General features: G+C 42.1%; 1 protein-coding gene across 2 annotated transcripts in view; it reads left to right on the top strand.

Annotated features, from left to right (window-relative positions):
- FBXW8 (F-box and WD repeat domain containing 8) overlaps positions 1-13726 on the top strand; it is a 117114-nt gene that overhangs the window by 37007 nt on the left and 66381 nt on the right. For both annotated transcript variants that reach the window (XM_087424144.1, XM_087424145.1), the window contains exon 4: positions 399-487. In XM_087424144.1, the coding sequence (XP_087280270.1) occupies positions 399-487 (89 nt within the window). The remainder of the gene's footprint in view (positions 1-398; positions 488-13726) is intronic.

The raw sequence follows: 13726 nt of genomic DNA, 5'->3' as shown, positions 1-13726 counted from the left end.
GTTAACAGGTAAAATATCATTAAATACTTTCTCTCCTCTGAACTAAACTTTTTTTTGTACTTTATGCCTTTCTTCAGACATTTGCCGTTACCAGCCTACTGTGGAGTGTAGTTATTTGTGCTCACGTATTTCCTCCATATCCTGTAATCTCCTTGAGTACAGGGGCAGCATCTCCCACATCCCGTGCCCTCTAGTTCAGTGCTTTTCGTGTATTGGTAACTTGTAAATGCTAATAGCTTAACATATTATTGTCATCTTTGTCCTTTCGAATGCCCACATTACTTTGAACACAGTACATGCCGTAAGAAATCGCTATGGAATGTAGGTGAAAGCAAGGTGCTTTGTCTTCCGGCTATCCCAAGAATAGTATAAACCGCATCCCCCTTTTCCTTACACAGAATCGCAAGGGTGCTGTGAGTGAGCTGGAACCCGTTCCTGATGCAGTTTTATGTGATGTGCATTCTCATGATGGTGTTGTCATTGCTGGGTAAGCAAAAACAATTTTTCACTTAATACTCTTCATCTTAGGGTCTTTCATTTTTCATGGACCAAATTCTGAGTCCCAGTGACCTTATTTTCCCTTGAGAATATGTATCTGAGATGGAAAATCTCCATGAGTCTGTTCCCAATACCTGAGAGCTCTGAAGTCAGTGGAGAGATGTGAATGGTATAGAGTGAATCTGTAATCCATCCATCTCAACATCTTTCCTAGCTTTTAGACCACTCTTGTGGCATGTTATGTTAGATTTTCATTAAGGCAAACAGTTTGTGTTTTATGAAGACATAAAAAAGTCAAGCAAGAGTAATAAGTGTTGGCACAAACAGGTCCTGTTCTTGTTCTCTTATTTGAAGCCTTTATTATGCAGAAGGGCTGTGGCCACACATAACCTTCCTTCTCCACCACACAGTGCATATTTGCTATTTAACTTGTCCTGAAATAGGCTTTTTATTTGTCTCCATGGCCAAGAAATTTAATTTTAGCTTCTGTAGATTTCTTTGGCTTCTGTTCCAAAAACCACTTCTATGAATTCTTCATATTTTACTACAGAGATGCATTTATGTATTTCTTTAATGTATGATGAGAAGAGCAATTTTCTTTTTGGATTAAGAAGATATCTTGAACTGTGGTCTCAAATTGTATACATAATGCTATAAAGTGAGACCAGGACACTTACTTTGAGTCTGGATTGGCTTTGGAGTGAGCCACCTAACACAGGTTCCTTCCTGGAGGAAAACGGCAACAGACCTTGGACTTAACTTAGTAGTAGGGGAGTCTTTTTCTTTAAAGAAAAATCTTTCCTTAAAGAGCACTATTTGAATGGAAATTCCAGACAATCAGATTATTTTAATATTTTGTTGTATGTAATACCTATGAATGAAGTATTTTTACTTTAAACAGGATATGCCCAAGAGGAATGCTTTTCTTTAGCTTTTGTTTTACCAGCCACAATTTAGAGGTTAATGCTCTTCTTGGGAGTGCTATAGAACCATTATTTTTAGAAAGATTAGTGGACCAGAAATCTGTCCATCCAGTTATCAGTGTGGCTTTCGGCTTCTGCCTCTCATTGCTCAAGTGTGGGCCTAAGACTTGCTCATGATAGTAAGGTCCTTTCTTCCCACTAATTCTGAGACTCCCTGGTAACTCTGAAAGGCATTTATCATTCTAGCTTAACGGGGTCTCCTAAAGTGTCAGAAGATACTCGAGGACAGAATGTTGAGATTGGACTGAAAGATTTATGAAAGAAATTAGGAGTAAAGGAGACTTGAGTCTGAAAAGCCGATTATAAATTTCTTACCGGACATGGACCTTACACAAGGCAAGCTGGCCATGAGTCCAGATGCCAGTCCTTCTTTGCCTGCCTCTCTGTTCCCCTGAGGTCTGCTCAGCATTGCTCTGTGCTGGCATAATCTGTAAAGCGATGGCAGAGTTTTGTGGATCGATAAGATGAAACTTGATCTGTGGGTCAGAGGCTCCTCACGGCTCCTCTTTCTACGAGAACCTTACGTTTATGGCCTAGCATCAGATACTTCAATCTTGCTGGTATGTAGAGCATCTTGTGTTTATCATTAAAATTTTATCTGGTGGTTACGATGCTTGTTTTCTGGGTCAGATCTTGAATCCCTTTTCATTTGAGACAGTGGTGTTTGTGGTTACCTCATTCTCAATCAATGTTGTATTCACCAGGCCCTCTACAGTTATGTATCTCCAAGGAGCTTCTTAAAGAGACAGTGGCCACCTCACCATTTCTTTCTCTTCTACTTACCTTGCATTTCTCTTTTTCTTCTCCCTTTCCTTTTTCTCTTATTGTTTACACAAGTGGAATCTGTTCAGAGGCTTAGTTTTGTATATCTAGAGCTCAACTATGTAACATTTTTGCATTTAAACCTATTAAATATATTTCATGTAATTGATGGAGAGGAAAGACTGTTGGAAAATCTCTTGCTTCTTCCCAGCCTTTCTATCCTCTCTGTAAAAGATCCTGATATGGAGTCGAGTTGCTTAGGCCCAGACTAATTTGTATTTTAGCCTTACAGTTGACCCAGCCTTGGTTCTGCCTTACTCTTGCACATGGAACCAGGTAACCTTCCAATGCTCATCACTCATAAACTCACCTGAGACACTCGAGTACCTATCAAGTGAACAGGACTGGCCCCTGCTTACCTGAGGCCTGTTTTTTCCAGTAGAGGAAACAGACGTCTTTCTCAAAGCTTGTCTGATCTTTCACTCTTTTGTCTGTGAGTCTTTGCTTCCCTTACTGTCTCATGGATGATCATTTCCAATTAGCTTTTTGTGACATTCCGAGCCCTTTAAAATTTGTTTCCAACCTCCCTTTCTCCTCATTACTCTCCTTGGTGTACCTTTGTTTTTTTCCACGCTATTCTACTTAGTTACACTTTGACCACGTCTTTTTTTTAAATTGAGATGTAATTCATATATCATAAAATTCACCCTTTTAAATTATAAAAGTCAGTAATTTTTAGTATATTCACAAGGTTGTGTAACTGTGTACCACTGTCTAATTCCAGAACATTTTATCACCCCAAAAAGAAACCCAGTCCCCATTCTTTAAGGGCCAACTCAAGTCAGTCTCCCCCCACAATTGTCGATAGCGCTGTCGCCTGTAACCCCCCCACTGCCACCCCCCACCATCTACCCTTCTTGTAACTCCTGGAGAAGTGATTATCTGCAGCTTTAAGGCAGCTAATCATGTGGCCTCGCAGCTTCACCTAAATATTTTTGTTTTATGTTATTTTATTTTGAAATAATTTTTAACTTTACAGCCAACTGTTTTGTTCCAGTTAATTTGTAAGCCTCTTTTAGAACTAGAGGTAGTATGAATATTTTATTAAATGACCAATAGTGCTTGTACTTTTTTGTCTAAATACTCAGACCCCTGCAACACCTGTATACTATGTTATGTGAGAAACTGGAGAAAGTTCTAATTTCTCTTGTCTGTTCTCTGATTTCTCAGTTTTTTCAACTTAGAATCATGCAATTTTAAGTGTGGAAGGGACTTCAGAGATTATCGATTCCAAAGCACTTATTCTGTGTGTGTTAGCTGAGGCTATGAGAGGTCCGATGAGCCCGGGTGGGCACATGGGCGCTGCTCTGCTTGGCTCCCGCAATGTCTGTGCGTAGAGCCGGGCCGCACGGCTCCCTTCTCAAGCCCTCATTTGCTCCTCTGACAGCTTGTCTATTACAGCATCATTTTGATTTTTCTTCTTGGCGTGCGTGTTTCTTGTCTGTTAAAAATGAAAGCAGTAGTAAAACCATGCTGTTTTTGCAAAACTGTTAACAAGTGGAGAAGAGAAAGCCACCTAAGTCTCAGCATGCTAACACAACTCCTGTATGGTTGTTGGTGTGTATGGTTTATTTTTCAGTCAGTTTTTCTGTGCATATTTTTACATTATATAATCATAGCCTACATTACATTTTTGGCCTTTTTGTCCTCACTAAATTGATGAGATTTTTTTTTTCATGTTATTACATGCTTTTCATTACTTTGATTTGTTGCAAAAACTCCTAGGATATAATTATATCCCTTTTTTCTTATTCTTTCTCCTAGTATTGGACATTAAAGTCATTTTCTGTATTTTGTTATTGTATAATGATATGACTATTTTATGTATAGAGGTTTGCAGCTTTTTTCGTTTTTAGTACTACAAATATTTATTTTTATTTTTATTATTATTTTTTTTGATGAGGAAGATTCGCCCTGAGCTAACATCTGTGCTAGTCTTCCTCTACTTTATATGTGGCACGCTTCCACAGCATGGCTGATAAGTGGAGTGGGTCCGTGCCCAGAATCTGAACCCATGAACTTGGGCTGCCGAAGTGAAGCACACGGAACTTTAACCACTTGACCAGGGGGCCAGCCCCCCACATCTTTATTTTAAAGTGATAAAATGCATGCTTATTGTAGGAACTTTAAATTCCATGTAAGTGTATAGAATAAAGAGTTAAAGTTCTTCCATTGTCCTCCCCTAGTCTGATTATTTTCTTAGGCTAGAGTCCGTGAGTGGAATTGCTGGATTTAGGGGAATGAATTTATTTTCCAGATTAAGAAATTGTTGTAAAATGCCTTCATAACTCTCAACTTCTTTCCAATTTAACTTTTTTATTTACTTATTTGTTTTGTGAGGAAGATCGGCCCAGAGCTAACATCTGCCAATCCTCCTCTTTTTACTGAGGAAGACTGGCCATGGGCTAACATCCATGCCCATCTTCCTCCACTTTATCTGGGACGCTGCCACAGCATGACTTGCCAAGCGTTGCGTCGGTGCGCGCCCGGGATCCGAACCGGCGAACTCCGGGCTGCCGCAGCGCAGCACGCGCACTTAACCACTTGTGCCGCTGGGCCGGTCCCTCCAATTTAACTTTTTGATTTGAAGTCTCCAAACCATCCCTCAAGCCTGCTCTCCTGAATATACCTTCCCTCTTCCTACCAGGGCCATAAGTAACCAGGGAGCACACCTCCCTTCTTTACTATCCATGACTTAACGTCCTGCAGTCTGGCTTCCATCTCAGCCCTTCCACTGAGGTACACTCACACAGGTCACCTGTGGTCACGAACCAATGGCCTTTTCTTGGCCCATCCCTTTCAGTCTCTTGGCAGTGTTTGATCTTGTTGACTCTACCCCTCTTAAAATGCTGGAGACTGTGTATTAAGTATCTTTGTACCCTCAGAGCCTAACACCAGTCCCAGCACCCAGGAAACTGAGGAAAAAAAGTGTGTATGCAATGAGAACTCCTCACAGGTCTGAGACCCTGCACTCTCTGAGCTTCCTTGCCTTTGACCTGCCTACGCTCCTTCTCTGGCCCTTCTTCTTGCCCTTCTGTGGTCTCATTTGGCCGCTTAGCAGTGGTATGCAGCATCCCAGAAAACACCTGAACTAGTTGTTTTCTTTGCTGGTCATATAAGTGGAAGTTCCTTCTACTGCGAATAAGCAATTCAAACACAGCCTTTACTTTGATTTTCCAGTTAAAATTTTTCATTTCTTTAACTTGAGAGAAATTTGTGTTCAGAATCTGGTATACTTATGTATTCTATACCAGTTCAGATTGGTATAGAAACCAAACTCTGTACAATAAGCCGCATGTCGCTCTGAGTTTAGCCTCTGCTGCCTTTTCTTTGTGATGTGGTAGCACTCCTGAAATGTAGTGAGGTTTAGTGTGGGCTTTTGTTCTATTTTAGAAGAAGAGATGTTATCTGGAAAGTTTGTTGATAATAAGTGATTAGGAAGCATGGTTTTTGTTTTCTCTGTTTTCTTTTTTGATGGTGACAGCTCTGAGAATTTTAGATTTTTTTTTTTTTTTTTTGGTGAGGAAGAGTGACCTTGAGCCAACACCCGTTGCCAGTCTTCTTCTGGTTTGTATGTGGGACGCCGCCACAGCATGGCCTTATGAGTGGTGTAGGTCCACACCTGGGATCCAAACCTGCGAACCCAGCCACCAAAGTGGAGTGCGCCAAACTTAACCACTGTGCCACCGGGCCAGCCCTAGAATGTTTTTCAAATTATCTGTTTATCATTGAGGGAAAAGAATAGAAGAGATGAGGATGTGGCCGCATCCCTGACCTGTTCTGTGATGCTGAGACTGTTCTCTTTTTCCCCAGGTGTCCTCTGGAAGTTAAGTGTTGAAAACAGATGACATCATGAGTTCAGAAAGGTCACATTATAAAACCTGAGATGTAGGTCTAGGTGTAATTTACCAGAAGTCTGTTTGCTTTACTGCCACCTAGAGAAGGAGAGCATCTCAGGTAGAACTTGCAGGAGAAAGTCAAGCCTGGGGCTCACTAGAGGCCTTGTGCCAGCTCTGCTAACCATTAAGCTATTAGCTCACCAGAAGCTTTTATCAGATGCCCAGGAGTATGGTGGTGTTTTTGCAATAAACTCCCTCCTCACTGTTACTTAAGATTCATAAGTTGAAGCATTTCAGTTTGCATGAGAAAGCACACTTTCCTATTCACATTGGAGGACCACTTCCCCCCCTTTTGGTTTAAAAAAATATCAAGCACCCTCTTTGTTTTCAGGTTTTTCTCAACACTCCTAAATGGTTTTTCTCCCCTGTTTTCTGCTGTTGTGATCTGCTGTTTTAAGGTACAGTTCCCGCCTTTACTGGAAGGAACAGTGACTATATATCCATGTTTCTCCTCTGCCAAGTGTGGTTGGAGGGAAAACTGTTATCATTTAATGTTGCAAAATATTAGCTATCTTCTTTCCCTAAAAATATCCAGTTGTCCCACTTAGTCTCATGTGTTTTCATCCATCTCCATTCCCTTTGAGACAAGGGTACCCAAGTAGACACAACAAAACTGCGACACCTCTCTAGCTGCCAGGTGACCTCTGGCTGTTGTTCTGGCTTTGTTGTTATTAGCTGTGTCTGTCCACACAGCCTGGACGTCAGAGGCGAGAGGGTTTCCAGTCTTCTGTAGACGTGAAGCAAAATTTTGAGCTTCCAGTTTATAAATGTAGAATTTGATGTCTGAATCTCTGGTTGGTTCAGTTTGCCCATTGGCACTTGTATTGGAATGTTATCATTGTTTATAACTGAGAACTGTTTGAAAATATCAGTTCAAACATAGGTGTACCTCTAAGGTAACTTGAAATACCTTGCTTTTAGCCACTTTTTTCCTCTACTTTTCCCAGTAATTAAAAATGTGCCTTTGTATTGGCCATGTACCATGCCAAAATATGGCTTCAATTTGCAATAGTGTATATTTGCCCTGAATTTTAAAATTTCCTGTTCAGGAGCTGAAGACCTCTAGGATGGTGTTTCTAATACTCTGCTAGTTTCATGTGAATGTATAAGAAATGGATAATACCTCGGATTACTTTGAGGTTCATGAGATAACAGATGCTTTGTAAATACAGATTGGTGATAAAAGTTGCATTAGATAAATGTCTCCCCATATTTATACTTACTAAGGACATACTTTCTATCATTCTCCTTTTTAAAAAACTTTTTCTCTTGACAGTTTTCCTTTCAACTTTGTTTTATATAGATTTTGTGCTGCTGCTTATGATGACATTGGGCTGTTTCCCATAAGGAATTGGATCATTACCCGTTAGGGACCTCCTTTTAAAAATACTTCAATTTATTTATTTATTTTCTGCTGTGAGGTGTACATGCTTTTCTGGTAAATAAGTCTGAGGTAAGATATTGATAAGAGACCAGAGGAGAGCATTACATTTGTTATATCCTTAGTGAAGGAGGTCCAGAATGTACTTAATAAATACTGGTGAACTCATGACTGCATTTATCCATCTCTGGTTCTCCAAGGAATAATGGGAAGGGACCCAGCTACAATAACTCTGCATAATCATCATTGACTCTGACTCTATTGATTGTGATTAACCAAGATATATGGAAAACAGTTTTAAGTGTGGAGTGCTTGTATCTCGTAAGGTCCATTAAGATGTTCGTTATTTTTCAATTGATGCGTCTTAAGCTGCACTTGATGTTTGTAGTGGTGCATTCCACAGAAAGACTGCACTGCGGATGGAGTTCATTTTGTTAATTGCATCATACAACACAGTCGTGTTTCATAGAAAACAGTAAATACTCTTGATTTCATTGATTTGTAATCTTTGGTATTACTAAAGAAAGTATGGAGCACGTGAGTAGTTCTTAAAACCTCTGCATGGTAAGGACGTAAATGTTTCTTGAAATGTGGGCTTTGCATTTTTAGGAGCCTCTGCCTAATTGGTTTGCAGGCTTTTTCAACCACTTCCATCTTCTGAGTTTGTCAGTAAATTCATTCATTCAACATTTACTAAACACAGATGAATACTGCAGACACATCCCTTGCTCATGGGGAGAGATGCACATCGGTTGCCTGCATTACAGGCTGTTACCGAATGGCGTGGGAGATGTTAGGGGAGGGGAAGAGCAGGACTCGTAGCACTCTGGGGAGAGGCACCTGGTACAGGCTCAGAGTCAGGCCGGGTTCCTCCTGGGAAGTGACTTCTCAGCTGAGGCTGGAAGGATGAGTAGGAGTTCGGCAGGTAGAATTTTGTATGGGGCAGGTATGCAAATAACCTGTGCACATAACCTATGCAAATACATATGCAGCCACTCCTCACTCCCAAACCAACAGTGGGCATTAATAATCCATTACAGCACTTATTTTTCTGGTGAACTGGATGGAATACAGCTTCAGAATCCTCAACACAGGGCTGTAGGCAGCCACTATCAATTTATTGGATTTGACACACAAATGAAACCATTTGCTGTTCCTGGCCCGAGGCATCATAACAAGGCTCCTTTTGGCTGCTGTGTATGTGACGATAGGATTGTGACTTTGTTTGGGGGGGGGCGCTGCATGAGTATGGCCCTGTAGAGGGTGAAGTTTCACCTGTCTTTCCTCGTGTGCTCTCACATCACCTGTGAAGTGGGTGTGGGAGGCACTGTTGCCTCTGCCCAGCCCCGCATTCCTTGCCAGCATATTGAGCTTTTTTGTTGGCTTCTTGCCTTCCAGTTGAGGCATAGTGGTGGAATTGATGAGTTAGGGTCGGGGGCTGTGTCCTCCAAGCCTGAGTCACGATATTGAAACCAGTAAAATTTCTTATATTGTACTTAAATGGGGATGGTTCTTAAAAGCTGTATTTGTTTAAAGACACTGTCATCGGAAGAGGCAGAGTGGCTTATTGGCTAAGCAGCAGTTTGGGAAAAGACTGGAGACCCATTTGATCCTAGCTGTGCCACTAAAATGTTTCTTGTGACCTTGGGTAAGTCACTTAACCTTCTAGCATTCTTAAATCAAAACAACCCTCCTGGTTGTTATGAAGAGCCTTAAAATAGTGTTTAGCAAATAAGCGCTGGCACCTGGAGTAAAATGCAACCATCCCCCTACTCCTCCCACCCCATTGGATGTTTATACAAGAAGAAAGGTTAAAGGTTGTTTTCAGCTGTACATTTCTTCCTTTTTCTTTGGGTCTCTTGGTCTAAATAAGTAGTCTGCTTATTGGAAACTTACTAGTTAATGAAAGCTCTTTGGTGGTAAATCATTTTAAATTGGCAGTTGCTGTGGCGTGCCAGGCTTGAGAGAGGCTCTATTCCCATTCTTTCAACAAAAAATCAGCTGTGGTCTCTGACCTATTTATTTGGAGGTAAACTCAACGTTGCCAAGCGTAAAAAAGATTGGGAATGTGTAGAGTTGCGCTGGTCCATGCAGTGGGCCAGGGCATCCTTACTCATTTGGAAAAGGCTTCGTTCTTCAGTTTTTCTTTAGTGTTCTTATATCAGCTAATATATTAGTTGCAGTTGTACTTTGCACAGACACTAATTAGAGAGCCATCAACCGTGGGTCCAAAGGCTTACTGACAATGCAGCTGTCATAGTGGTGTCTTAATTGGTTGAGTGTAATTGTCATCAGGCAGCGATAAAGACATCTGGAGCTCTGGAGAAACATCAGCCTTTTCTCCTCCCTCCCTCCTGTATCAGTTCTTGCTTCTCCTGGCCAATGTTGTTAAATGCTTTTAGATCACGTTTAGGGTTTGGTCCAGGTCCCTCTGCCCCAGCCAGTGTTTTACCGTTGTGAAGGTGTCTGTTTCTTTAGCACGAATTCATTAGCCCTGAGCCTGAGCCCCACTGCTGTGGTTGCTTTCACTTGTGTGAGATTTTAGAGCCTACTGCTGAGTTATCACACAGTACCTGCTGAAATAGGATATTTATTCTCTGTTGCCATCATAAGGGAGACATAGAGTCTTTTATATTTTGCCTCCTGAGTCATTTTGCAGCAAAACATTTATGCTATTATCATGCTCTTTGGCTATGAAAAATGGAGTTAATTTAAATTGATGTCTATGGAAAATTTCATGTTTACTGAAATAATTTAGCTTACCCTGTGTTTTATAGAGAGATATGTAATCAGTTTGGAGATAAATGCAAGAAGTCTAATGCATGTCGATGTGTGCGTTCTGAGTGTTTCACTGATCATTTGCACTGAAAGGTGGGCAGTAGGAATAAAAGGTGCCACTCAAACCAGTTGGGTTGTTACTTGTGGACACCCCCTTTCAGTCACCATTTAGTTATTAGCTGTGTGTAAGGCACTGTGATGGAGACTGTGGCATTGAGGTACAGCCTTCTCGAGGGCTTTACAGTCAAGTTGAGGGACGTCATTTCTCGGATACAGGGCATAGTAGTTGAGTCAGAGAACGCTGCATGGAGGAGGAGGGCCTGTGCTAGACCTTGAGGAGTTGGTAGGCTTGGGCTGGGTCAGTGGTTCTCAATCTTGGCTGCACATTAGAAACACTGATGCCTGGTTCCACCCCCAGAGAGTCAGATTTAATTGATCTAGGGTGTGCTTGGGTATGAAGAGTTTTGAAAGCCTCCCAGGTGATTCTAATGTGCAGCCAACATTGAGACCCACTGGGCTGGGTCCTGAGGAGGGAGGGCACTCCAGAAAGGTGGATGACCTGAGCCCAGGTTCAGAGACAGGAGTATTTGGAAGCCAGTGAATGGCAGGCTTATCTGGAGGCCAGCTCATGCTAAAGAAGAGTAGAAAATGAGACTGGGGAGAGGGGGGAAGCTAGTTGGTGGGCGGTTTTCAGTGCTAGGCCCAGTAATTAAAACTTCATTCAATAAGGTGTTAAGGCCTAAGTGTTTACAGAGGGCTTCCTAAGTATGCAGTGCTATTCTAGTCTCACTGTGCTAGTCATTGGGTTCACAGCTATGAGCAGGACCCAGCCTCTGACCTGAGAGGCTTGTAGGTCTGTAGGGGAGATGAACAGTCAGATAATCACACACACGATTGCCACGAGAGAAGAGTCCAGGCTGCTGTCATGGTAGATCATAGGGCACATGGTCTCGTTTGGAGGGTGAGGGAGAATGATTCATGTAGTCATGTAGTTTTGAGAGCTTGGCTTGTGCAGGGTTGTGGAGGTGGGAGAGGCTCAGATGTAGGCTGTCATGGTGGCTGGGGGACTTAGACCAGGGTGGCATCCCTGGGATGAGAAGAGCAGACAGGGTCTGGCAACCTGAATGGCTGTAGCAGTGTGGGTGGGCAAAGGAGGTGTTGAGGAGCCCCTCAGTTTTGTACCAGTGACCTGGGACTGATGCCTCACTGACATAAATAAGGAATTCAGCCACAGGCTAGTTTGGCGGTGAGCTGAAGCTTTTTGAGGAGAGCATGCATTTAATTTTACATGTGTGGAGTCACAGTGTGAGTGGGACAGCTTCATGGAAGAAAGGCTCCTCAGGAACCTTTAGATATTAATAGAGTACTCCTCTCTGTGGGATGTCTGCCCTTCCTCTCTTCTTCCCCCAAATAATGGAGAGATCAGCAAGTTCTATTTCACAGTTCAGTGTTGTGTACTTCAGCAGTTTTCCAAGTTTTGGTTTTGTTGTTGCTTTGTCTCATTGGGTAAAGGGGGCTTGGGGGGCTGGAGCTCAGGACACTAAAACCGTCTCCTCTGTACTCCTCTGCTCCCCCTGTGGCCCCTGAGAGGGTGCCGTGAAGAACCATGTGAAGACTACTGCTGTGGTTCGATATACAGGTAATAAAAAACAGAATGACCAAGACTGACGGAAAGGAAGTACATTTTCCTGGTTTGTGCACTTCTTTTTCTCAAAGTTTCTTTGTTCTCTGATCTCCTAAATTCCCTCTGTCTTTCTTTCTCTTACCTTCTCTATATTTCTGAAAGATGTTGCCATCCTTCTCACCTTTCCTTTCCTTTCTGAATTCCTTTCTGAATTCTATGTCCTTTCACATAGAATTTAACCTTAAGAATCTAATCACACACACAGTCTAGAAATGCAAACATGTTATCTCTGTTTAGTGTCTCTGTATCTAAGTCAGGGGCCTTACTCCAGGGAATGCCCGAGTCGCTTTCGGGGTGTCAAGGTGAGCCTGGTGGTTTTGGTGCGGCGAGGTGTGTGTTCTTATGTAGGGCTCCTTGTTATGACGGGGCATCTCGAATGCTGCCTGGAGAGCCCAGGAGCCAGTGGCTGTGCTTTGGCCTCGGTGATATCAGTATCTGCCCTTGCTTGTGCATCGCCAGGCTTAAATGACACTCGTGGAATGAGCATTTCTATTTACTGGAGGATCAGTGGGCAAACAGCGGCCGTCAGTCCAATTTTAGAAAGCACATCTCTCCTATTTGGCTCTTTACACCACACGCACAATCCTCGGGCTTCGTCCTGCAGGGAGAGAATTGAATCCTCCAACTTGGGGAATTTGAGTGACAGAGTGACCTTTGAATTGTGTAATATATGTCTTTACTGTCAATTAATAATTTGAGGGAAATACTACTACGTTTAGTAAATGAAGCACTCTTGAATCAGTGTTCTTAGTTTATTAAGAAATCTCATGTGAGAAATTGATCTATAACTGCTTCATAGATGTACCATGTCATAGTTTTCAGCAATTAAATCTCAGAGGTTCTCTTGTTCAACTTTACATTCTAACACGAATCAAAGAAGCCCTGAACAAACGATAGCTTGGGCCTCAGGAAGACTGTGAACCTCTTGAAATTATCTGCTATCTGTGTGTTTGTGTGGGTACATCATGAGCCTCTTAAAGCATTAGTAACATGCCTCACCACAGTTGCTTTATGTGTTGGATCAAACCCTCTGTAGCAGATGTAAGGAACTTAGCATAAGTACCTCAATGGCAGGCGGTGCACCACCTCATCATCTGGCCATTCCATTGTCCTAGGGGCCTCGTGTCTGAGCAGGCTCTGGCCCTGCCCGGGCTTTGATGGAGAGCGTCATTTGTTGGAGTGGCAGGAGTAATAGGAGAGAGTGAGTGCTCCTATTTTCTAAGTGGGCAAAACTGGGGAGTGTCATGCATTTCGACAGGAGCTTTTCATGAGAAGGCAGCATTGTCTGGCTGCTAAAGGCAAGATTTAATTGTTTCAGCAAATCAATTAGTCTTTAGGGACTTTAATCAGTCAAATCTGATGCATGGATGAGGCATTAGAAAGCTTGTGCCTGTAAGACCATTAGTCCTTAGCGTTTCTCTGTCGTTTGTGTGTATGCGTTTGTGTGTAAATACTGTGGCTTCTACATATTTCTGTTAGTGATCCCTTTACTGAGAAAACTTAAGGTAGCAGATTGGCTATAATAATGTAAGAGGAAAAACAAGGAGATCTTGAGACCCAATTTTTTATTAAAATGTTCTCATTTGAAATTGTCACTATTGTGCTATGAGAACATGAAAGATGTTCACAGCCTTCTGTTATCTGGTTGACATTTCCTCCCGTTGGTGTTACTCATCTGAAC

Source organism: Ceratotherium simum, chromosome 35 (assembly GCF_057802395.1).
Source record: "Ceratotherium simum simum isolate JZ-2026a chromosome 35, ASM5780239v1, whole genome shotgun sequence".
Lineage (NCBI taxonomy): Eukaryota > Metazoa > Chordata > Mammalia > Perissodactyla > Rhinocerotidae > Ceratotherium > Ceratotherium simum.
This window is presented reverse-complemented; position numbering and strand designations above follow the sequence as displayed.